The 26,837-nt window shown below is 45.2% G+C and overlaps 1 protein-coding gene across 1 annotated transcript; it reads right to left on the bottom strand.

Moving 5' to 3' along the window:
* Nucleotides 1–1,738: 1,738 nt before the first annotated feature.
* On the bottom strand, nt 1,739–19,619 carry LOC8037828 (cytochrome P450 4C1). The gene is made up of 11 exons (XM_040221776.3): nt 19,379–19,619; nt 13,868–13,977; nt 13,531–13,619; nt 8,679–8,878; nt 6,855–6,924; nt 5,700–5,826; nt 4,992–5,177; nt 3,495–3,668; nt 3,319–3,385; nt 2,461–2,640; nt 1,739–1,920 (listed from the first exon to the last, which is right to left on the bottom strand). Exons 1-11 carry the CDS (start codon nt 19,617–19,619, stop codon nt 1,739–1,741), a joined length of 1,626 nt encoding a protein of 541 aa, XP_040077710.1.
* Nucleotides 19,620–26,837: the final 7,218 nt, after the last annotated feature.

The following is a 26,837-nucleotide window of genomic DNA, read 5'->3' on the forward strand; positions in this document are numbered from 1 at the left end:
CAGGTTGATTGTTTCACGAACGCTTACGTCCGAGTGACGCAGTGCTCGTGTCCAATGCGTAAGCTGAATAGGCTGATGTGCTTTGGGTACCGCGGATGTATCACAGTGAAAAGGCGGAAAGTTTTCGAAGGAAAGGAGGTACGAAGCTCACTTGATATCCTATTAACTATCGAACTCGAAACGATTGCGCAAGAAACAAGCTTTCACTCTAATAATGAATTGATTCCCGCATCGCTGCGGTACCATCCGTTAAATTAACTATCCCGTAGACCGGTATCTTTCAACTTTCGAGAAGCGCCCTTGGCGAGCAAAGTCGGATATTTATAGGCCACGTTTCGGTCGTGCGTCGCGTGGCGTCTTTTCAAACGCTCTGTTGGTGCCTGTGGGCAGACGCGGGGGGCGCTGACAGACGTTTGTTTACGCCCGTGGATAGTGCCTGATGGGACGCTATAGGAGGCCGGTTCACGTTGACAGTAAATGGTCGTGAGTCGCGGACGCTAGCGGAGGTGCCTCTTTTGTGGTCGCATTTCGTGGACGCTACAGCGCCCCCTGGCGGAGAGAAACATGCCTATGGAGCGAAGCCGGCGTTGTCTGTAGCGCCGAAACGGCATCCTAATTCACATTGGCTGCGACGCGTCATGTGGCTCCATAGCAACGACTCCATCGTTGCTAAGGAGCCAGCCAAACTGCTGGCGGCGCAGCAGGAGGGGGAGATGCGGTTAGGCTTTGCCCTGACGTTAGGTCTAACGTTAGGCCTATCGTTACGCTTTAAGATCCAAGGTTGTCAACCGGTACCTTCAGCTAGGGCGATGATTATGATAAGATGATGATGATAAGAGGATACGTGATTTCAGCACGCGCCGCGCCAAGATTCGCACTCCCTCCGCTGCCTCACCCAGCGCGGCGCAGCAGTAACCAGAGAGCCAGGGCGGTCTGGGCGGCGCACCGCCGCACTCCCTGCCGCCTCTGCGGCCGCTTCCTTATGAGTTGTGAATGCGAAAGCGTTCTCGGCGCCGAGAATTCTTTCGCAATCACAACTCATAAGAGGTACTTAGGTGTCCTCAGGATTTTTTACTTTAGTTTCACAATGGTGCCTGGAGCGCATCTCCGAATAATGTATTTAGCGTCCTATCCTGCCCATACATCAAGAGTGGTCCCGGGGTGGCAACAAATAACGCACAGAAGACGGAGTGTCATGCTGTCGGATGTCGCAATCCTGGAGGTTGGTCGTAGAAATGCTGGTGAAAAGTACGAGTGAACGCGAGTGTTGCTGTCGTCGCACTGTCCCAACTTCTGGCTGCCGAAGCTTTTGTGAACTGCTACATTGCAAAGCAATCTGCAGCAGAACAGGCGTCTGCCATATCCAGCACTGCCAGGATCACGGCCGGCGACAGCATAACAAGTGTGCAATATCATCAGGTGGAATTCGAGGGACCACTTTTTTGGGCGTGGTAAACACACAATGTCGAAGACGCGTTCCATGCACCATAATTTTACTAATTCACTTCCCCAAATAAAAAAAAAATGAAATTTGAAAAAAAAAGGAAGAGAAGAACATTAACAGGACGACTGGTCCTATATAGCACTGAGGGAAATGGGAGAATAAAGACAAGTTTGGTAGATCAATTTTCAGCGGTAAATTGCACGTGTGCAGGTTTTTATTTAAAAATAAAATGACTTCATAATGAGAAATGAGATGACTCGTGGCGAATGACATTATTCCAAAGTGACCGGGCGTTCATTGTTGGCCTGAGTTCCTCCGTGTTCGCCTTTGTACCCATACTTTGTTACCTCCTTTATCCTTCACAATAACTTCGTACGCTACATCGAGTTGATCCAGTGGTTCCGAAGACACCATTTTGCACTTGCGAAGGACCTTCGCCATCAGCAGCTTCATCTCCAACATGGCAAATTTCTGGCCTGAGAACCAAAAGAAGATAGCAAAACAGTCAACCAACATCTTTCAACATGGAATACTGTTCAAAAATTGATGTTTAATAAAATGAGACAAATAAGCTAATGATTGCTCGAAAGTTAAAACTAATTTACATGAAGAGAATTATCGAGTCAAACTTCCCAGTAAGTTGAGGGTTGAAAATAGCTAGCACACGTGACATTGAAACGACAGGTAGGCTTGCTTTAAAATCGGCCCAATAGAAATCGCCGGTTAGATTACACGAATAAACTAACAAGACAATGAAAATATATTGTCCTGTTTTCGTCCCTTTCGTTTTAGCTATTCCAATATATATTTTTGAGTTCTTTAATAGAAGACCACACCACAAAGAATGGACGCTGGAAATATTAAGTATTTTCTAAATAACTTGCTATCAGAGGATATAGCCACTGTGACGATGATGCTTGTCCCTCCCTTCGCCAATTGTTTTGAATATTCCTTATCCTGGCCAAGTGCTGACGGAGGCTGCTTCAGCTGGGAGATTCAGAGAAGCGTTTGCGTACCAATGCAGTTCTTGGAGCCGCCAGAAAAGGGAATGTAGCTGAACGGGTGCCGTGTCTTTATCTCCTCCGAGAGAAACCTTTCAGGGATGAATTCCTCGGGATCTTTGAAATACTTCGGGTTTCTATGAAGGCTATAAATGCTTATAAAGCACGTCACACCCTTTGGTATAACGTGGCCCTCTGAAAGAAAAGAAGGGACGAGTATAGTGGCATCGTCAACCAATAATGTTTGCAATGATGAACTTACACCAGCTCGCTTGCGCCGTCCCGTTTTGTTCGTTAAAAAAAGTCTGTAGCCTGTATGTTAATTTTTACCCTCGTGATGTTCAGAGCTAAATGAATGACTGGATTCAGTTGAGTGTATGTTCATCCAAATCGTTGGAATATCTAAGTATCAAATCTCTGTTACGTCCCTGTTCTTCGGCTAAAACTCTGGGTCAGTTTGTTTGCGGAGATTTGCTAAAATATTCACTTTTCTTAAACAACCTGAGATATGGGAGAAAATTAGACAAATCAAAAGGGGAAGAGACAGGACATAATGGCAGAAGACAATGTTGCCTTCTGTCATTCTGTTCCTTTCTCTTCTACATAGATTATTTTCGTTCTCTACCCAGTCTCGGATCGCTTAAGAAAATTGTAAATCTACACAAGATCGCCCTCGCTCATCACTAAGTTTAGCTTCAATTAGACTTGGCACACTCACAAATGCGTTATTTGTGGCATCTAAACAATGCTATTTGTTTAAGCTATGTCCCTACTTTACGTTTAATATAAACAAGCCGTCTACACAGCTAGTCAAATGAATTTGACACTTTGATTCGGGTTTGCTTTGTCTCACTTGCGCTATGGTTTTCTTACCCATTGTCAGTTCTTCGTCAAGTACTCGTCCAATTACGGGAAATGACGGATATAACCGAAGGGCCTCCTGAAATGTTTGATTGCAGTTATCATCAAAGCAAAATTACCATATCAAACAGCTCGTATAACAAAAGAGCAATAGGAAAATCGAACTCGCAAAACTATATCACCCATACCTTTAGACAGCACTCTAAATACTTCATCTGTCGGATTTGGGTCGCTGTGATTTCGCCGTCCGTATCGTTTCCAAATATTTCATCCAGTTCCTCGTGCACTTTTGCCTGGACCTCGGGGTAAAGTCCGAGGTAGTGCAGTGTCCAACACATGCATGTCGTGGTTGTGTCGTTGCCCTGAAATGAACCGAGCGCAATTTGCATTTAGGGATCCATAAAAATCCTGAAGACCTGCAGACTCCTGAAATGGTTAACTGTTCGGCACCGTATGATGCCTTTTTTTCACAATAGAGAGTCTGCGGGTGCTATCTGATGCGTGTTTGTTTCACGTGTCTCAGAGGAGGGTTAAAAGACGACGAGAAGAACAACCCCGGGCTCCTGGACCTGCCACACCGCCATGCACCTTCATCAGCTTTGTAATTATTATTATTATTATTAAAGGAGCGGTGCAACAATATTGAATTGGAATGGTTTTCAATTTAGACGAGCTAACTGGCACTAGTGGGACTCAAGGATACTCGCACGCAACGCCACTGGCCAAGAAACTTTGCTGCGGTGTAATTTCAAGGACAAAAGCGAGCGTTTTCATTGAATTTCTTCTTCGCAAATCTTGATGACGTAACTGGGGGATCGGAATATTTTCCAGTGACGATATTTGAATGCGGCTCATAGATTGGTCCCCCAGCATTGCATGGGCACTCGATTTGGGCTCCTGATAATCGATAGTTCGAGGAGCCTTCGGGTAGTGGCCCGTGACCAATCGCTGCAGTAACGAAAATAGCCGAACCATAACAATGTCTGGAACTCAGCGCCTGTCCTGGGCCTTGCCAACAGCAGCGCGTGGCTATGATCAACATTGGCGGCATATAATCGGCTCCAGATCACGTGGCCGCTTGTTCTGGCTGCAAGTTGAGGGGGTGAACGCTGCTCGTTTTTCTTTAATTTTTTTTTGGTGACTTCGAATGCGTGCGTGGAAAAGTTTCAGGAGTCATTATCGCCTGGGATCCGTCCTAAGCGGTATTTGCACAAAATACAAAAATCTTTGCATCGCCCCTTTAAAAATGATTTTTATTATTATTACTATTATTATTAGGTTTGTTTGTTTGTTTGTCGCCTTTGTTGGGCGGTTCTTTTTCATTTTTGTTTGTTGCTAGTCGAAAGATATGCAATCTTCTGCACCCATCCTACGTGTTTCTTCTTTCGTGTGTAAATTGAATATTCCAAAGAGCCATCTTACCCATGTAACGCCCCGTATTTATTAGTTTACTGCCCCTAACATCTCCCTGACAACCCTGGCACATTGGCCAACAAAAAAGCTGAACGCACACATGTTCGAAACATCCAGATGTATACGGAGCAAACATGTTTCGCACAAGCACATGTTCGGAGATAAATGTGTCACCATGTCTACAGCGAACACTGTGTGTCTTTTGTACGACGTATACGAGAGGTGCGCCCGTGGCTTTAGAGGGGCAAGACAAGCGCGTAGCGTTTACTTACTGCGGCTATGATGGTGTCAATGTCGTTCCGGACGTCACCCAACGTGTAGCTGCTGTCCTGGATATGTTTTCTCAAGAGAATGTTCATCAATGTCGTCTCTCCTCCAGATACCAATTCGTCGTTCTCGGTGTCAGATATCGGGAGGGTATCGGTACATTGTAGTTTGTCTTTTCGCTTCCGCATAACCTGTTTTTTTTTTGTTTTTTTTTTTGAGAAACAAACGCAACGTAATTACGTGGAAACACCAATGAAAGTTGAACTGATGGTTCACGATCACGGGTGCATGAACATTAGTTTGATTAGCGAGGCGCCAAAAATTGCAAATGTTTTCTTAGGATCAATTTTGAATGATGATTTTTTTTTATTAATTTTATGAGCAGACGTATATTGCACTGTGATATAAAGCTGCCATGTCTCGAGACGGATGTCTCGCATATGTAAAATTTACTAGTACTTCTGGCAAATGTTATCACAATCCGTGTTAGGTATTAAACAGTTTCGGGTTTCTCTTCTACATCTATAATAAAGCAATATACGGAAACAATTGGTTCCGCTGTTAAATACTTTTCAAATTGACTAAGTTACGCTAGTACGAATACTTTTCGACTACAGGCACAAACAGGCATCATTAGACGTTTGTCACGCAAAAACGAAACCTTAGTTTTTTCTCTCATCTTGATGGAAGACCTAGAAAGGAAAGTTTCTTACGGAGTAAGTGAATGTCATCATTTTCTGAAGGTCAGCCCTAAATACTTTTCCCTCGCGTGTATTGTCGTAGATTGTTTGGATCCAGAGCCATGGTCTGAAAGCCCTCACAGAAAGTAGAAACATCACTCTGAAAACAAAAAAAGAGAGACCACTTTAAGAATAGGATGCACGTCGTGGAGGGTACAAACTTTATAGAACATAGAACAGAAACCATAGCTTTATTTTCATAAGTAACAATAACTGAAGTACAACTAACGAGCCGGTATAAGCCTCAGGGGTTTGTGTATACCCAGCTTGGCTGGTGGCGAAGTCACGGTGTAATTCAAATTTAGGTTCACCGATTTACACTCAAAAACATGCGTTAGAAGAACTCGAAAATTTTGACAAGGGAAAAAAGTAAATAAACAGGAATAGATTTGATACATGATAACACATTGAAACAGCTGTTGGTAACTCTTTGTTCTAAGTTTAGTAGCTTAAGTTTAGTTCTAAGTTTAGTGCTACGGAAAGCAATGATTCTGGTAGGTTGTTGAAAACATGTTGTACATAGAACATTTGCATAGGCGCGCCACATCTTGCTCTGATGAACGGTACATCGAAACGAAGTGATGGTCTCATTGGTCGCTGCTGTAGATACGGCGTTTTAAACACATAATTCCAGGAGTGCCGGAGGACTGTTTCTTTAAAAAGTCCATAGAAAGCAGGCAGTGAAAGTTCGTGAAAAATGCATAGAAGACCTCTGGCATATCAAACGCAACACATTTCAAGATACCTTTTGGTTAAGAACTTGCTCTGGCGCGCCAAAAAAAGGAAGCAGGCTGAAAATATGGTGAAATTCGTATTGTAAGTAACTATATTCCCATGATTGTGTTATCATTTGTCTAACAAAAAAAGAGCACAAATATTTTGACATTGTAAAGACAACATGACACGCTTCTTATTCGTCTACATATATACATCATGCGAGCACACCATGACAAATCACCGTCGGAGTAAATTCCCAGGTTTCAGTTACGTGCACTATATGAGTAAAACAAGTGAGTCGGTGACAGATTCGCCCAGGAGCGAGTGCACGATTGACTCTCTTCCACTTTTCTACCTTTACATCGCTAATAACAACAGTACAAAACGTGTCTCGCTAAAGGCACCACGTACCGGTTAAAAGCTCTCATGAAGTAAAGATTCTTTTCCTCTTGCAGCTGCAGCTTGGCCCCCATCGTAACTTCTGAAAGCGAAGCAAGATTAAGAATCGGGCACAAAAATACAACGTTGTATTAGTCTGATGAAACAGTCGTTCATATGTGCAGAATGGAAACCCCCGTCTTCCTAATGACCAGCGCCCCCTTTCCCTCCTCCCGTTTTCTTATGCGGAGAGAAAATTGTCTGCTTCTTACGAAGGGACTGTGATGACGTCAGAACGCCGAGCTCTGATTGGCTATCATAGAAAGATAGTGGGTGGTCCTCAAAGCAAACTGCCTCGAGGCCTACCCACCATCCTTTATTTATAACCAATCAGGGCTCGGCGTTCTGACGTCACCACAACCCCTGCAAAGAAGCAGACGAACTTGCGCTCCATTGACCAGCGCGATGTATGCAAACAAGTCAATGCTTTTCCGCACGAGGTGCGCGCACTGCGCGTCCGCAGACACGAGTTTCGCTGGAAGGGAAGTGTTCGCGCGTGCGCCGTGGCCACAGCAGCCCCACCACGGCGGCGTGACGTCAGAACCGGGGTGTTTGTGTATATATGGGGTTACCGAGAACATCAGGCAGATACTACAGGTAGCGTACGTGGCTGTATCAGAACATGCAATTGAAAACAGCTCTGCTTGGTCGTTTCGCCCATAATGACTGCCTCGTTAATAAGGGTGACTGCACCGCCACTTCAGGCGTTTGATTATTTAAAATATAGCACCCCACCTTCTTGCATTCGTTTACCAAATCGGGCATTTCGCTGTTTTACGATCAGCTTTTTCAAAGTACATTAATAGTTTTGAAAAAAATGCTAAAGTTGCCCCGAGTATTTCTAGGTTGGAAGTAGAAGGTGCAGATTCAAAGAACACCGTTTTAAAATGAGAGCGAACGCGTGAGTCACGAATGAAATATGGTCATTAAAGAAAACTTGTAGACAAGGACTGTGTTTTAGACAGCGTTGTTGTTTTGGTCCCTCTATGTATTTCACTAGTCTCAGGTTTCTTATGTATGAATACTCTTGTGTTATTTGAAACTGGAAGTGTTTTAACAACACCTTATTATATTTTCCGAAATATGTGGCTTTTTCTTTCTTTTTTTATTGCGCTGTCAATTTCGTGGGGACACCGTCTGCTTTTCGTCAGAACGAGCGTTCTAATGCGAACGGATTAATAATTGTCTCCGCTTAATGTGGGCAGGGGCAATGAACATAACGTGTCACCTTTTTAATGTTCCTGAAATAATAGTATTGCTGGTTCCTAGTATTTTTGAGTCGGACGGTTTTTTGGTACTGATATAATTACCCCGAACTTAACGCCGCGACGAAATGTTTCGTGTTTTGTGTGTGTGTTATACTTGGGCCTACTGGCTGAGCACTTGTGGGGGAGTGTTGGCCCCCCGATCACAACCCCGCCTGGAAAAGACATTCCAGTCACTGCAGCGACAAATTTAGTTTTGGGCTGACCAAAATAGAACAATCTATGAGGAACTTAGTTGCGGCGTTAGGGTTAAGGAGCACTCTACGCATTGTACCCGCTCGACGCGCTACGCGTTCCATAGATTATTGTGATTGGATCAATCACCGCGCGATCGGTGGGAAAGTAGACCAGCAGGCATTCTTGAGGCGTTTTTTGGACGGTATATTCCAGATTACACAAGAGCTGTGTTATTGTGTACGTTGTTTCTTGTTTAGTGGAGACTTCAAGATGAACAGGAATTCATCTTGAACCAGCTAACGTGCCGCCGTCTGAATAAACACATAGTACAATCGGCCATGGGCCCCGTGCTCACCTCCAATGATGTCCATGGCGCATCTCTGCGTACTCTTGAAGAGACGTATGGGTTCGTCGGGCGCGTTGTCGACGACCGAGCACAAGTGCTTCACCAGCAAATCGCCGTTCTGGTTGAAAATGCGCATGTAGTTGTCCAGGACCCGAAAGTGAAACGCTGGTGTCATCAGCTTCCTCTTGAAACGCCACGCCTCGCCGGTACTGCTCAAGCAAAGAAACAAGAATAGTACATGTTTGTTCGCGGAAAATGTGTCATCTGGAATGTACTTGGGCTCATTTTCTGCTTCTGGACAGTGAAAGTTGATGATACAAAAAACATCTGCTAAGGAAACAGCTTGGACCGGCAGCGTAAGAAATCTGTCAGTCATCCGTCCCTAGAACTGAGTGCAAGCTTAAGAAGGCTTTCGAATGTGCGGCTGAAGAGATGACGAGTAGTTATCAAAATCTTCAGTATGATTCTGATTGAGCTTTGAATTGGCACGCCGAGTGTGGTTGTATGACATCAATATTCATGGTGTTCGCTCTTAATACCAACATATTTTTTGAAGGCGTGAGTCAAATCCGTGCCGTCTTCACCGCGTATTAATTGGGATCGGCGGACATTAAATAAGAGAATAATATTCGGGGTATGACGGCTATTTATCTCAAATTGGTTATTTAACTTTTTAATTATTAATTTGATTGGTCGTGTTTTAGTTGCAGTTGAATTTTAGAGGCTAAAATCATTTAGGAACTTTGCCAAACGCCAAGAGACTTTGAGATGCTCATCGATCAGTTTTCGACTTTTTGTTTTCTCGGGGGCTGTCCACGCAGCATACAAGTCTTTCTCTGACTTTTAGCGGGCACATTGTGGCGCCCGATAGGAATGCACGCAAAGTTGTTCTGGAACATTCTAAAGATCGTTATATCAAAAGCGGATTGTAGGAGCTGTATTTAAATAGAAAATCGCACACAAAGAAACGCCATACGCATGTTTTTAAATGCGAGCCATCGTAGCCACTCTGTGCAAACGCTTGGTGCGTCCTGTGCTCGAAGCCTATCCACTCAGTTACAAAAGAGCGCCCGCGAAGTGGTGCCACCAAAGCATATCGTCCAAAGTCCCTAAATAAGAGCTTCCTAGAAGTAGCGACATTCTTTGAGGCGCCGACTTCGTGACGGTGCAGGTCTTTGGGAAGCGAATGGCGGCGCAGAGCAGAGGTTTGAAGTGAATGCCGCTATTTTGTTCCAGCGGAATGTGCTTTGTCATTTGTATTGGTTGTTTTTACTTGTAAAAAAAATATCAGGGGACATTAATTTCGTCGCCCATGGGGCGCGAAATGGTGCCTGTAAAAAGTCAGAGGAAGTTGGGTTTTGTAAGGGTGTGCGAATACCAGTTCAAATCGAATATCCCTGCGTCATTCATAACCTTCCCAGTGGACGTAAAAGCCACGTCATTCGGTTTTCTTAACAGTGCTGAAGCTAGGGATGAGAACGTGTTATCCGATTCGAACAATATTCGAACATTTCTAGTGTTTTGTATCGGAAATTGGACACAAACATTACCGTGGATGCTTAAACTTCGCCTTCAAGATCGGAACAGGTATGCTGTGCAACGTGTCTGGCTTGCAACCGAAGGGCCGTGGGTTAAAATCTCTTTTAAAATACCTCAACTTGTTACTTTAAAGCAAATCAATTACTCTGCAAATTGAAATCGTTTGAGACGTTTCGATACGTTTATTTTGGATTATATGCCACATGTTTTAGTCACTTTCATTACACGCGTGACGTCACGTTTCGCGTGAGCATTGTGGGTTGTTCGAAATTCCCGCGCGAGGTCATGTACTGTGACGTCATGACCCTATCGGCCAATCAGAATTTTCTCGTCCCACCTCCGTCGACACCGACGCCGACGTCGGAATTTCTGCGACATGAGTTCCTTAACGCTCTGGCGTTAAACGAGTGAAGGAATATCTGTCATAAGCGATGCGTAGAAGTGAGACGTGGTGGTTTTGCGCTCCTTGCCATGATCTCGGCAGCACCATCTTGGCGGATGGGCCGACCTCCGAAAAAGAGTGCCGAGATTGTGTAAGAAAGCGTGCCAAAAGGGGGGCACGTCGCTCTTTCTGGCATTCGTTATGGACGGGACTTTGTGCGATTTTTTTTAGGGCAGTTTCGAAATTGACGAAAACCGCAAAAGCTGATCGTTGAATACGTGAAATTCAATTATATTCAGTCGAATCGTTTAAATCACTTAGCCTCTAATATTGTATGCCTTGAAGCATACAATTGCGGCATTCCTGATTAAAACATAAAGTAAGGAGTCATTCGACAGATTTCACTTAATTCACCAACTTAGCGTGGCGGCATCTGTGTAATATTAAACGCCACTCATGCGTCCACAGCCCCAAATGTTGGCAAATTTTCCCCGAGTGCATAATCTCTAAAATGCCGCGCTCCTTTACTGCTTTATAGCAAGAATAATAACTTCTGCTATTCTACTTGCCTTCTTTTTTTTTTTTTTTTTTTATAGAAAGAACGAATTGTCCTTTGGGAAGACATCTTCTACCCGGCCTTTTGACGTTGCCTGGACTCGGAAATAAAATACTACTACGATCAGCGCTGGAAAACCTGAATCCGTTACGGTAAATTACCACCTTAGTGGTTAGTCACTATTTGTTTTTATTGAACTCGGTTCTAAAGATGGGCATGATGTGATTTGAAACTGAAATGGTTCAAAACCTTAAAAACTAAAAAAAGCACGGAAAGCATTTTGAAACATCACGCCTGTTTGCTGTGTTCATCTTTCTTTGTCCCCTTGTCCCGTCGCATTGGTTTGAGGCAACCCGCTACCGGGCGAGCTGAACGGGTCTCTTTCTTTACCTTTCACAAAATAGAGTTATACCAGTACACAAACAAGCGCCCGTGACACAGAAAAGAATGCCTCATTACATATCCTTTTTTGTATGATAAGATTTCCCGTGCAGACCGTGTATTAGCGCTGAGGCTATCGTGGCCAACTTTCGGGGACATTGCGTGGAATAAAAAGCTTTCAAGGAAATATCAAAATTCTGATCAATTTGCATTCTATGATACCCAGGCAATTACAGTCCTCGGGAACATTACGACCATTTGTCAAGAAAAGCAGAAATGTAGAAGTTTGTGAATGTTGCCCATAGGATTCAATGCCAAAATCTATACGCGTCTCAAAATTTCATTACTGCGTATTAATATTTTATGACGGTCATTTTAAAGATTCCCGGGATATTACGATGCTTGCTGTTGTTCAGTTGAAATTCTCATCTTAGTACGAGGGTTGTCGTAAAATAAGGTTCCCAAGGAGCTGCAGTCACGAGGAACGCTGTTACGCGGAATGCTGCGACATTGGCGTGTAGGTTGGTCCACCCTCTCCCAGTCCCCGCCCCGGGGAGCTGTCTCCGATGCTCAGTCTTGGCTTGGCAGCCGTTAGAGATGGAGCTCCCACTCGCTTCTCCCACCAGGTGCGAATTACGCTCTGTGATTCGTTTCTTGTGTGCAAAAAACACTGCGCCGGTGCACATTCATTCCCAACTGTGTGAAGTTTACGGAGAAGAGTGTATGAGCATACAGCACGTGCGCAAATGGTGCAGAGAATTCAAGGACGGACGTATAGACGTCCATGACGAACAGCGTTTTGGACGGCCATCGGTTTCGGACGAAACGATTACAAAAGGGGAAGAAACAATGCTGAAAGATCAAAGGGTGACGGTTCGGGAGCTCTGCGAGATGATTCCTGATGTCAGCAAGACCTGCATTGGCAAAAGTTTGGCAGACCATTTAGGGTATGCTAAGGTTTGTGCAAGGTGGGTCCCGAAAATGCTCACGGAAGACCACTAACGGCAGCGTGTTGAAGAGGCCCGCGAATTTTTTCAGGCCTACGAAACCAGTGGCGAGGAATTCTTGGAATCTATTGTCACTGGGGACGAGACCCGGGTCCACCAAACCACACCGGAAACGAAACAACCATCCCGTCAGTGGAAACATCCAGAGTCGCCGAAGCCGCGAAAGTTCAAACATACACTGTCTGCCGGCAAGGTGATGGCTAGCGTCTTTTGGGACAGGGAGGGGATATTGTTTTGCGAATTCATGCCTGCCGGTACAACAATCAATGCGGGCAGCTACTGTGAGACGACGAACAACCTTCACCACGTGATTCCAAACAAGAGGAGAGGCACGCTCACGAAGGGAGTGCGTTTTCATCAGGACAACGCTCGTCCGCACATCGCCCGTGTAACAAACGATCTCATCAAGGAATTTGGATTGGATACTGTCACACATCCGCCCTACAGCCCAGACATAGCCCAAGGTGACTACCATTTCTTCCCTGAATTAAAGAAACTCCTGGGAGGGACGCATTTCAGAACTGGGGAGGAGCTGAGAGAAGAGGTTTTAAGCTGCCTTTACGGTGCGGCGGGAGAGTTCTATGATTCAGGCATAAAGAAGATAGTACACCGCATGCAAAACTGCATTGATCTCAACGGCGATTATGTCGAAAAATAGGGGAATGTCTAAGCTTTCCAAAAATGTATTACTCAATGCCAATAAACATGTTTTTTTTATTGGGAAAATATCAATGGGAACCTTATTTTACGGACAACGCTCGTACATGCGTCGCAACGTTGATGTCTAAGAGAGTCTGGAACGTTTTTGTCCCGATGAACTGGAAACTGAACATTGAACGCCGCATCATACCCGGCGAGTTTTGCACTAAGTGCGGCTTCCAATGTTTATATTACCATGTCTTTTATTTGAGAGAAACACATTGATATCCAAGACTTTCTCGTGCATGTGAATTTACGGATCTCGTTTCAGTTAAACGTGACTGTCGTCTTACTCACGCCACCAGAATGTTGAGTGGTCCCAACCATGGCGTGATGAAATCATACAGGAACGGCTTTTTGTGGTTGACGCTGCTTGTCAGTAGGGCCTGTGAAATGATAAAGATTAATATTACAATGAATTGAACTGTCACACTTAAGAGTGCTGTAGTCGGTGACAGGTTTTAGAGTTCAGAAAATATTCATTCTCCAGTTTGAGTTTTTTGCCTTTGATAACACTTGGGGGCACGCGCAGCCAAAGCCCAGTGGAAGGCTATGGGCGCGTGCAAGAGGCGACGTTTATGCTGAATACTTAGCCTTTCACCGACTATGCTTAAAAAAAATCTTTCTGTTTTACCTCTACTGCATCAGGGGTTTGTAGAACGACGATGGGAGTCATGCCAACGTATACCTTGAAGAGTCTACCCGTGTACTGCTGGCACATGGAGCAAATTTTGCTGAATATCCCTAAGTAAAAAGAGCATACGCATACACTAAGGTAACTATGACAAATATAAGACGCTATTCTGTTTGATATTTGCCCAGAATATTGTGTCTACTGCACGATCCCCCAAAAAGTATGCATCGCATGAAAAAAAAAAAAATAGAAAACTTAATGTCGCATCGGTCTTTGTCGAAGAACGTATTCTAGAAAACAAATGACGTTCGGTTTAATTCGTTTACTAACTACTTTCGAGTCATTCTCTTCTAATTAGTAAGTTTATAAGTAAAGGGGGTATTCACTGGGCGCCATATTTGAAAAAGTTGTATTCAGCGCATGCTCGGACGAGCTCAGATTAATAGGGTGCTAAGACCAGCAATCTTGAAAGTGTGGATTGCACTTTAGAAACTAAATGTGGTAGCTCACCATTATTACGTGCTCAGTAATCGCGCACATATTTATAATCGCCAGTAAATACTCCCTATACACCTTTTCCACATTGGGCGCAGCTATCTCAAATGTCGTCACTTCTGGTATGCGGTAAAACATCGTTCTGATCTCTCCACGCCGCTGCAAGGTGTTTACGAAAACTGCGCGGTTGTCACACATTCTTGTTTTGCTTCCCTATATTTTTTGTTGCATATTCTAGCTTGAAATGTTTTATCATTTTTTCGCCCCGCATACCAGATACGAAACTCACGTGACTGAGAACAACAGGAAACAGAAAACATCTATAGTTTCAATTAGAAACGTTGCGAACATCATCAAAAACTTCTAGCACAGCGACCTTTATAGAAGTAGTACAAGGCAGGCGCAACATTTTACGGCGTTCGGTTTCCAATCAGAACGCATCTCTACGACAGCAGTCCTGCTCCTCTTTGCCAAAGCGCACAACCACCGCCTCGCCTCCATCGAAAAAAAACGAAAGACGTGACGATCACTGCAAATTAATCGCTGTGCTGCTCGGGTGACATTGCAAGGGCCCGCTTTGGCCCTTGTATTCACCTTCGAGTCGTACGAAGATTATTTGGCAGCACATGGTTGTTGCGCACTTTAAACACTGGAGCCGGAACGGCTGGCGCGAACATGTGCTACGATAGAAACCCGAGACCTAATGCGCATTTAAAGTAAGCGCGTTTTTTGTTTTGTTTTTTAACGCCGTAAAATTTTGTTTGTATTCTACGTCTTTTTGAAGTGAGTTGATCTTGTGCTTTTTGACGATGCCTAGCAATTTTCTAACTGAAGGTATAGCCACCACTTCACTCATTAAAGTTATGCGGAGCGCAAGTTCGTCTGCTTCATGCGCAGGGGGTAGCAGTGACGTCAGAACGCCGAGCCCTGATTGGCTGATCGCGACCCCCCATCTGAGCGTCGTCTGCTCCTTTGCAACGCCGTCTGCTCGCAACGTCGTCAGCGGCCGTGTTCCAAAACTTACTCGGTCTTACTCCACGGCAGGGATGGGCAAAATACAGGCAAATATGTGTCGAAATACAAATACAAAATACTTCGTCAAAAACGTATTTAATTATAAATCTAATTACATTTCCAAAAAAGCATTTAAGTACAAGATACAAATACCCCCAAATGTATTTGGTCTCCTACAAATACTTTTCCAAATACATTCCTCAAAATTTGCGTCAGCGACTTCAGGGCACCTGCAACGGGTTTCTGGGTATCTCATTTTAATTTTGCATCGCACACTCGGGAGTTAGTGTGCTAGGCTCTAGTAACGTAATAAAAATATAATCACAAAACAAATGTAATCAGCTTGGACGTAATAGGTGAAAGAAGTACAGAGCTTCGAGCAGCTTTTTTTGTCGATTACATTTTGGTATAGACCAACGAAGAACCGAGACGACCAAGACGCGCAGCACTAGCTAGAGGATTTTTTATTGTTGCAATTGGCACCAGTTACAAACATCTGGACGACCCGCGCATTTAGAATGTTCCAGGCAAAAATATGGATGGAAATCAGGCTGGAAAACATCACAAGTTGTCACACGCACTTATTTAGCCAGTCTGCCTGTGAAAGTCGATTTCGTCACTATTCTTGCCCTGGACTAGCACCGTAATCACAAAATCACTAAACGCTTATGCTTGATTGAGAGACACTGCATTCAGTGCAGAACGTAGTTTTCTTCCTGCTCTGGACAGTGACAATAAATTTGAGGGATGTATTTTCGACCACAAAATTGTATTTAATTACAATTGTATTTTAAATACCCACATTTTAGTATTTAAATACACAGTCAAATACATTACCCAATTTGTAATTAAATACAAATGCAAAATGCACAAAGTATTTGAAATACGTATTTCAAATACTTGTATTTGAAATACTGCTCATCCCTGCTCCAGGGTAAGGGTTTTCTACCTTGGCGTTCCAAAACCTACCCGCGTCCAGCGTTCTTCAATCTGTGTTGTCACGTGACACGACCCGCCGGAGTAACTCGGATTCATTTGGGTAAGATTTAGAACACAGCTAGCGTCTGTCTTACCTTTCCTGCGACTTTCGGAAGTGCAGGTCTCTACGAGCGAGCTCGACTTCGCCTTTCAGAAAGGGCAGACAAAATAATTCGAGCGGTACGTTGTAATGGACCTTTTCCACATACCCACGGCACCAGGCGGTGGCTGCACGAACTAAAAATCCAGGAAGTGGCCTACCTGCGCTAGCAATCGATAATGGGAGCTACGCTACCAGTTTCTTCGCTCTCTAAGCTGCGGCGCGTGCCCAACGCTGCCCAACGCGACTTTAAAGAGGGGAAAGAAAAACGCGACGCAAACGACGTGTTTTTCTTTCCGTCCACTTTCTTTTTTTGTGTAACACAATTATATATATGCTGCAATTACGTGTTCTACTCGCTGATCAACAGCTTCCTTCCGAATTTCCTCGATTTTTCGTACCGATTTCCGCCGCTTGGCATCGGGCGCTCGCGCGTGCGCAGAACGCTTCTCGGAAGAGGTCCATTGTCTAACAACTAGCAGACGCGCATCAAGGAGAGAAGTCAAAGGTCTCACTGGCGAGGCGCCCTGACGCGCAGAGGTTTGTCTGCTAAGAACCGAGAGTGAGGGTGGCTACACTCTAAAAAATGCCTGTCCGTCCGCTTTCCCGCACAACACTCGGAGAGCCAATCAGCGCAACTTACGGAGGCAGCTCAGCGAATAACGATGCCGAAACATCTGTTTAGACCAAAAAACGGAGTCTGAGTTGTGACATTAAGCAATGCAAGCGTGACGTTTTGCATTGCTTAATGTCACAACTCAGACTGCGTTTTTTGGTCTAAACATATGTTTCGGCATCGTCATTCGCTGAACTGCCTCCGTAGGTTGCGGTGATTGGCTCTCCAAGTGCTGTGTGGGAAAGCGGACGGACAGGCATTTTTTAGAGTGTAGTGTCCGCAAGTTTCCTCCTAAATACTTTTTCCCTCCTTTCGTCTGCGGCGAGACTCCTCACGCTTTAATGGCGTCGGTGGTTTGGCGAGGTTGGCGCAGTTAACGCCGTCTGCTTTACGTCTGCTAGTCAAAGCGATGGCTGCTTTACCTTTCCTACGTCTGTCGGAGATTCACCATTTTTTCACCCTTTCGCCTTTTTTGAAGGCCGCGTTCTCGCCGGTGAAAAAACGGTGAATCTCCGACAGACGCAGGAAAGGTAAAGCAGCCATCGCTTTGACTAGCAGACGTAAAGCAGACGACGTTAACTGCGCCAACCGCGCCAACTCGACGACGCCGTTAATGAGTGAGGAGTCTCGCCGCACCGGGAAAAAGTATTTGGAAGGAAACTTGCGGGCTCTAGCCACCCTCACCCCTCGGTTCTTAGCAAACAAACCTCGGCGCCTCGGGACACCTCGCCAGTGAGTCCTTTGACTTCTCTCCTTGGTGCGCGTCTGCTAGTTGTTAGACAAAAACAACGTACCGCTCGAGTTATTTCGTCTGCCCTCTCTGAAAAGCGAAGTCGAGCTCGCTCGTAAAGACCTGCACTTCCGAAAGTCGCAGGAAGGGTAAGACAGACGCAGACGACGTTGCAAAGGAGCAGACGACGCTCAGATAGGGGGTCGCGATCAGCCAATCAGGGCTCGGCGTTCTGACGTCACCGCTACCCCCTACTCAAGGAGCAAACGAACTTGCCCTCTGCATTCACTCAAAACTAATAAGGAGACCAATTGTTTAACTTCATTAATTTGACAACACAAAGCTCCTAAACAAAAAAGCAATTACCTTCAACTTTTTTTAGCACGATTTCAAGTAACTTGAAAACAAAAAGCTCCTAAACAAAACCCAATTACCTTCAACTTTTGGCACGATCCGAAGTTTCGGCTAGGATCTATGGCCTTGTGTTTTAGCGCACCGCAGCTCGAAGCGCGAGGAGTGAAAGCTCGAGCTGCATAATTCATCATTACCATCGCAACTTTTAATATACTAGAAGTGAAAGGACTTCGCGGTCTCTGGTCGGTGCTCTTAGTCCAGAACTCCACTGACCGCCCAAATTCGGTGGGCTCGCTCAACCAGCCGCTGCAGGTCATCGAGCTCTATCCCAGGTTTAATCCCCACCTCTGCCCGTTTTGATTTGAATGAGACCGACGTGTGATCGTGTGCCACTACTGCGTGGTGTACGGTTGTACTGCAGTGGCTAAATTTCTCACCTACAACTGAGACACCACACACCTGAGACACCCATTGGGGCTGACTAACTTCCTGCTGTATAAACACACAGAACGTATTTAACCATTTAGACAGCGTTCCTTGAAACACGATGTATATGAAAGTGTTTTGACCTATATTCTTTCTGAACATTAAACATGTGACAAGTAAATTGCTTCCAAACGGGGCTATCATTTAAGTAAATTACACTTACGTAGGAGTTTAATAATTTACGAATACATGAAGCCGGGCCGAAAGAATACTACCTGTGACACGTGGTTAGGAATATGAGTTTTGCCTCGCACTTTCACTCTGCGGGCGCCCTGCTGTGAGGGCGCATTCCAAAACATATATGTTGCACCTGCAGGTACGCTTAGCTCATGTTCACTTTATTAAAAAACGAAAAATAGGTGATTTAATGAAAATTCGTGTACTGATATACTTTTAAGTAAATAGGAAAAAACGTTTGCGCTAAGGCATCAATAGTATAAATTTTCCTTCGTTGTATGCTACTTAAAATGTTTATTTCATAAAAAAAAAAGAACAGAGCGTGTATTTTTTTTTGACACGACATAATGCGACTTTTTTTAAAGAAGCTTTCTCTAGAATTTGATTTGACAAGATCCTGTGTGCTCGCGCAGCAATAACAACACAAACACACACGCCAACACACACACACACACACAGGAACAAGCGCGCACACGCGCATGCACGCATACGCAAGAAAAACGTATGAAAGAAAATAAACAACAACGCGCAGACACGCTACTACAACAAGCTATTACTCACATGCTGTGGCGTGCTTGTTGGCTTTTTTCTCTTGTATGACAGACTTGAAGCAGCCCAAGATAAACCAAAAGGGCACGGCGTCCCACGGCCCCGGTAGGGGCCTCAGAGCCTTCCACACTCGGAACCACTGAACGATCGGAACAAAAAATCCGGCGCACAAAAGTAGTCCTAAAATCCATGTCACGTTTCCGACGAACAGCGAGACGAAGTATGAAGATGTCGGCAGCACGTGTACACCCATCCTGTGGCCGCCGAATCGGGCAGTCCGGCTTCGTACCTCAAGCAGTTCCGTCCAGAAGGCAAAACACACCGAGTGCCTCCAACGATTGCACCTTCTTTAACCTAACTACACGCAGTTTTAAATAAGCGGTGACACGAGTGCGTGCGAAATAGAGTCTGAAGTAAAAGGCTTTTCCCGGACACGCTTAGCGGTTCTTCGACCGAGAACAAAAGGTTCATTGCCGCTTCTGTTCAACGCATTCCGCGAATTACCTCGCGCCGTTGGAAATTACCGGGTCGAATTATGAAAATTCCCCGTCGGATTGCGAGCGACGTCACGTTGTGTTGCTTTCCTCCGTCTCACACTCGTTTGAATACCTACACTATTTGTCAGGCAACCATACATTAATTCAGGCACGTAGCCAGGATTTTGTTTCGGGGGGGGGGGGGGGGGGGGGGGGGGGGGCCCGCCCATGACAAAATGCTGTATGAGGGGGAGGGGGAGAGGAGGTCCCAGCAAAATCGAAGATTTCGGGGGGGGGGGGGGGGCGGACCCCATGGGCCGCCCCCCTGGCTACGTGTCTGCATTAATTACTACCTGCGTGCGCAGCAGGTCAAGTAAGCGCCCCCGTGGCCGAATGGTTATCGTGTTTGGCTCCCACTCAAAGATCCGAAGTTCCATGACTAGTCGCGGAGGCACCTTTTTGTTATTTTTCTGATTGTCGCGTTCTGGTGAATTCGAGAACTTTGTTGCTTGTTCGAAGTCAGAACGTTCTACGCGCCGAATCGTCTACGCCGATTGTTCCAGAAGCCCACGCGTGCACAAAAGGGGCTCCGCGTGGCGATCCGGGTTCAGTCTCGCCCCAGGGTCATTACATGCCAAAGGAGACGGCAATTTTCGTCAAATTTTTAATATGCTTGAAAAAAATAATATGAATGACGGCAATTTTCGTCATATTTTGGATATGCTTGAAAAAAATAATATGAATAAAGACACATTTCAAAGTAAGGATGGCTAATTTTGACGGCTGAATTATGTTTATTTTTGCTGACGTCATGCTCCAAAGTGCAGAGAGTTTGAGAAAACCTCCTGTACTTCAAAATATTTCTGAAAAAAAAGCTATTCTTACCACATAATTTTACGTTTGCATGCAATCGAGCATAAATATATTCTATCTTACCCTGAAAAGAAAACACCTTACGCCGCCATTTTGTGTCCAGACAGGCACTCCAAACCGAGGCAAATTTTTAGTATTTCTTGACTTTTTTTTTGGTGAACTTGAAATTAAAATTTGACTAAGGAACTTCTTTACTTATTTTTATAAACCATATACTCGACTACGTTGCATTACAATAGTAACAAAATTATTCGGACAGTGTTTAATAAAATGGTGAATATGACACTTCCTTCAAAAACGTCTTTATAGAGGGTAAAAAAAAGAAAGCCATTTGGGCAACGGTGCTCGCATTTTCTGAAATAGCCGAAAGTTTAACCGACCCCATCTGTTCAACATATAAAAGAAAATAAAAAAGTACTTTTTGTTATTTTGAAGAAATTATTTTTTTTTAAATATGGGGCAGAACGGCATCACTTCCAGGCGTCCACCTCGTCGGCAACGCACGCCGTCGTCTGCTACGGTCGAGTTAAGCACTGCACGGGGAACTTAATTTCGTTAATTATATTTGTATAGCTAAAGCTGAGGATCTTGACATTATGGCATGCCTATTTATAGTGACTAGAGAGTGCATATTTTTCCCCCATAATTATATGTCCGGGTGCGCTTGCAAGTTGAATAGCGACAACTCGAAGTATTGTTTGGGATAGTTTTTATCAAAGCCGAAACAAAGCACATTTGCAGCTCACCGACGTTTTTGTTTCTTCTTATGTAGATAAATATAAAATATAGTCAAGAAACACTTTATCACATTTAGAATATCAGTTTTTTGTTAGCTTTCAGTTCATGTGATAGGCTAGAACACTGCTCACGTCTGTAACGTCCCCGGTGTAATCCGTCTACTGCGATGTCTTAAATTCGCATGGAAAACTCTTCCTGCACGATGGACGTGGGTGTTATTTTAGCTACCACGCAATAGCACTATTTTGGCACGCTAATTTGAGGCCATAAATTTCACTTTACATGTGCTCAGGTGACGGGAGGCAAAGTCGTCGTCAGCTAACGGAGTTTGTGAATGCAGACGGTTCGTCAGAATTGGTTAGCAGACGGCGCGTCTTCACTGTTTGGTCATACTGCGTTTGCTTGTAAAAGATGAAATAGTGAACGCGGGAGATCGTCAACGATGCCGAGCGATAACGGTGATTTTCTTCCTCTTCAACGAAAAAGTATTGGGGTGCTAATACATAGTACAACTGAAAAACAGAGAGTGAAACATTAAAAGAAGCAGAACACTAAAAGTGGATATTCAGACCAACGGGGGCATTCGAAGGTTATGACACAACAGAAACATGTTGAGTGTTTACCGCTTGCAAAATATATGTCTACCCCATATTAAAGGGATTGTCCGGTCGAAACCGGAAGTACTTAAGTTCTTGCGCTCGTTACGTCGAGGGAGCCTTCATATAGACAAACGTCATTTTTATTTTGATATATGATCTCCCGTTATTAATTAAACCTTTCATGATCCTACGTACGAAACTGCACCCCGAATTTTGCCAGCGTCAATGGCTGACATCCGTAGGTGCTGCGTGACGTCACAAAACGCAAAGGTTTGTCGGATGGTCGGGATAACAAGCATTGGTCGATGAATGTCTTGTATTTTGTTTCGAATTATATAGTCTCCTAGGTGGTACCCTACTGAAATACGGTTCTTTTAATGCAGTTCCCAAGCAGGTGCAAAAAAAATGCACGCCTTTTAGCAGGATATTACTCGCAGACAGCCATAAGCTTCGAGCAAACGTATGCCGTTTCCCGCAAACACAACTGCGACGGACGCTGATTGAACTAGGGGCGCTTGCAAAGCAAAGGATGCAAATTTTGCCTCTGAAGCGGCACTTAGGTACACGAAGCGGCATCTGGGTACACATTTCGGCGGATCCACTGGATCGGTGATGAGGCTGTGGGTCATTCCCTCAGAGGCGACGTCCGCGGGTCGAAGGCAAACGGCGAACCGTTCAAACGCATGTCGTCACTTGACTTGGACGAGTTTGGTGAATCGTAGCTACGCTCCATTTTCACACGCGAGTCAAACAGATATCGGGCTGCACGCGTGCTGAATACAACTTCTGGTATCATTTCGAGATGGCCAAGCTGTTGGTTTCGGTTTGCTGCATAATCAAGGTCTGTTCGATTCGGCCAGGAAGTTCTGAACTATAGTCGGTTAGAAGTCAAGAAGGTAGCGGCAAATGCCCCTCAAAGGGAATCTTTGCATTTCGAAGATAAGTTCGCGGCATCAGGATCATTTCGCGTCGGGGGAGTCACTGGCGGCAGCGCGCGGTCGGTATACCGGTCACCTCGACGATAGCGTCTTGGCCAAGACAATTATGGACCGTAACTTTGGCGTCAAGTTGAAGCGAGAATCGGCAAAAAAAAAAATGCCGATTCTCGGTGTTTTTCCCAGGCCCGTTAGTGGGCGTCCACAGATACCAGCGGACAAGGCATGCAGTATTATGCTCAGCTACGGCGACATGCAAGTGTCAACGCACTAAATCCCAGACCTCTGCAATGTATCGGAGTCGTCAATATGCATCCAAGAGCAACTGAAGGCGGAGACCATCAAGAAGGCAATACCTTTCCCGTGTCTGTAAGTAAGAATATCAACACTGTGGATCCCCGCATAGCATCAAAATGAAACAATTTACGTGAGCGAATATTTCAACACACACAGGGAGCCAAATCTACGCGAGCAGGTGCCTAAAACGCTTTTAGAATATCATAATCAAGCAAATTCCTACCCTCGCTTATGATCTCAATTCCGCGTACGCCGTGGGTACGTTATTATCATAAATGAAAGGAAATGCAACCTCCGTATCGGCGTTCTTGTTAAACATCGCAGACATTTGAGCAATCGCTCCGAAAAATGGCACCGCGAGCAGAGACGGACGAGGAGTTCTGCTATCGCCGTCTTCTCTTGTCGTCTGCTTCTGCACGGACGCCGAACCGAGTCCGGAGCCGGTGCAAGATTTTGAGGAACTGGGTCTGAACTCGTTCAGAACTGGGATGAATCGAACGCGCCAGTGCAGCGGTCGTGCAACTTCCGGTTGAATCGAACGCACCAGTTCCTGCACTGCCGAACTAGTTCAGCCAGTTCAGGCGAATCGAACAGACCTAAATTGGTTGATCCGATTTGGGCGAGGAGTGGGTGGACGTAGTTTAATATCGTTGGCACAGCATCACACCTCAGCTTACAAGCCTTCTGTCCGCTGAGAGCTCAGCTCGTAGCTTTCTTCTGTGAGATGATTGCTGCATAAGCAGGATCTCGATCTGGACGGGAACCCAGTCCCTACGCACGACGGCGATCCACTTTGCTCGTCACTGCACGTCTCGCGGAAAAGTGTGGAACGTCAGGTCTTAGCTCGCATGTGCTGCCCGGTGGTTGTGGCACCCAACCGCGCAACAAAAATCTCACCCAACCACGAAACAAGTCGCGCACAACAACAAAAACGAAGCACGCTCCGGCGTTCACTCGCAGGCAAACAACGAGACAAAAATGCTCGCTTTGTGTTTTGTGACGTCAGAGCTTCAATGTTGCCTACGAAAGCAGCGTTTACGCTAGAATGCGATTGGAGCAGTATAAATTCAATTACTCACGCAGAGGGGCATATAAAATTCGGATATTGCACGTACGATGCTTCTCGAGGCAATAACAATGATATTCAATTGTTTTCTCGAATACAAAATTTGACCGGACAATCCCTTTAAAGAAAGTTCTGTGTTGTGCTCCTATCGAAAACCCCTAAATATGAGTATTCGCTTGCCCTTTCTGGTATATTGATATCTTATCTGAGTGACATGTGTATATAGTATTTCTGGACTATATATTACATTCATGTACATAAGAAAAAAACAAATGTCGATGAACTACAATTGTGCTTTGTTTCGGCTTTGATAAAAAGTATCCCAACAGTATTTCGAGTTGTCGCCATTCAACTTGCAAGCGCACCCAAACATACTGTTTAAAGAAAAAAAAATAAAAAGATTATTTCCTTTTTAGCCACTATAAACAGACATGTCATAATGTCAAGATTCTTAGCGTTAGCTATACAGATATAATTAACGAAATTAAGTTCCCCATGCAGTGTTTCACTCGCCCGTACCAGACGACGGCGTGCGTTGCCGACGAGGTGGACACCTGGAGGCGATGCTGTTCTGCCTCATATTTAAAAAAAATAATTTCTCCAAAATATCAAAAATTACTTTTCTAATTTTTTGATATGTTGAACAGAGGGGGTTGGTTTGCCTTTCGGCTATTTCAGAAAATGCGAGCACCTTTGCCCACATGACTTTTTCTTACCCTTTATATGGCCGTTTTTGAAGAAAGTGACATATTTACTATTTATTTAAAAACTGTGCGAATATTTTTTATAATTGTAATGCAACCTAGTCGAGCATAAGGTTCAGAAAAATAAGTGAAAAAAAGTTTCTTACTCAAACTTTAATTTCAAGCTAACTAAAAAACTCAAGAAATCTGAAACAGTTGCTTCGGTTTGGAGTGCCTGTCTGGACTTAAGATGGCGGCAAAAGGTGTTTTACTTTCAAGGTAAGATAGAATATATTAGTGATCGATTGCATGCAAACTTAAAATTACCTGGTAAGAATAGCTTTTTTTCAGCAATTTTTCGAAATACAGGAGGTTTTCTCCGATTCCCCGCACTTTGGAGCATGACGTGAGCAAAAATAAACGTAATTAAGCTCTCAAACTTAACCACCCTTACTGTCAAACGTGCCTTTATTCATATTAGTTTTTTCAAGCATATCCAAAATATGACGAAAATTGCCGTCTCCTTTGGCATGGAATGACCCCCCAGCGTTCGATCCTGCTGCTACGCCGCCATCGACGCCTGCGACGCTAACCTTCTTTTATTTCGGTTTAGGCACAAGTTCGACCCATCAAATGTTTAGTTTGTTCAGTTATTCGTGCCTCATCATTTGTCATTTGTAGCATTTTAATGGAGTTGCGGGGTACAACCCATGCAGCTTACCCCTCCGAGGGCCTCCAGTGCTAGTCTCTGCTAGACCGCTCCCCAGCGAAAGAAGACTTTTTGATGAGGAAGCCCACGCACGATCTAGCCGTCGCATCAGAGGTCAGCTCACGAATTCGGTCTCTTAGCCGAGAACCGAATAAAGAAGATCCCGACGATGACCACACCGGCCGTCGTCGTCCTGCCGTCGCCTTACGAACACCTAGTCCCTTTCTCGGCGAAACCTACGTAGATGTCAAAGACTGGACGAACCAGTACGATCGCGTGGCCCGCCACAACAGATGGAGTGACGAGCAGAGCCTCCAGAACCTCTATTTCTCATCTGAAGGAACTGCGAGGCGCTCGTTTGAAAACCACGAAGCATCCTTGACTTCGTGGGACCTTTACAAGAACGAGCTGACGAGTACGTTCGTCAGTCAACAGCGAAGAGAGAAGGCCGAAGATCTGCTTCAATCGAGGATCCAGGGCCCCGATAAGACCGTCTCGAGCTTCGTGGAAGACGTCCTGTGCCTGAGGTCCCGCGCCGACCCTCAGGCCACCGAGAAAAATAAGCTGCGTATTCTGATACATGGCGTGAAGGACGACATCTTCGGTGGACTCGTACTCAACCCACCGACGACCATTCAAGGATTCGTCACCGAGGCGACAAACATGGAGCGTGCCATCCTTGCAAGGGCAGTCCCAGCGGCCCTCTAGTGTAGCTGCACCCTCGACATCGGGATTGGACCACGGCTCCATGCCTGACTGGAATTCGGGTGATTACTCGCGACATTGTACGGGAAGAGCGAAAGAAGCTGCAGCTCACTGCTGGACGCCCCGCCTCGCTCTCCATCGCCGAGGTGGTTTGGGAAGAAGTACAGCGAGCCTTCGAACTAAAGGCTTCAGACAATGTGGCAACCACTGAGGAGCCAACGTTGTCGTACGCCGCAATGGCCCGACGGCCACAGTCACCGCCTCACCCATATGCCGCTCTGCCTCAACATCAGTCTTCAGCGCGGCAGTATGCCCGACGCCACGACGACCAAGTCTTATACGCCCGCGGGGGCCCCGTGCGCCCCAGAAGACCGACGCTTAGCGAACGAG

Source organism: Ixodes scapularis, unplaced genomic scaffold (genome assembly GCF_016920785.2).
Source record: "Ixodes scapularis isolate PalLabHiFi unplaced genomic scaffold, ASM1692078v2 PGA_scaffold3__209_contigs__length_174095766, whole genome shotgun sequence".
In the NCBI taxonomy this organism is placed as follows: Eukaryota; Metazoa; Arthropoda; class Arachnida; order Ixodida; family Ixodidae; genus Ixodes; species Ixodes scapularis.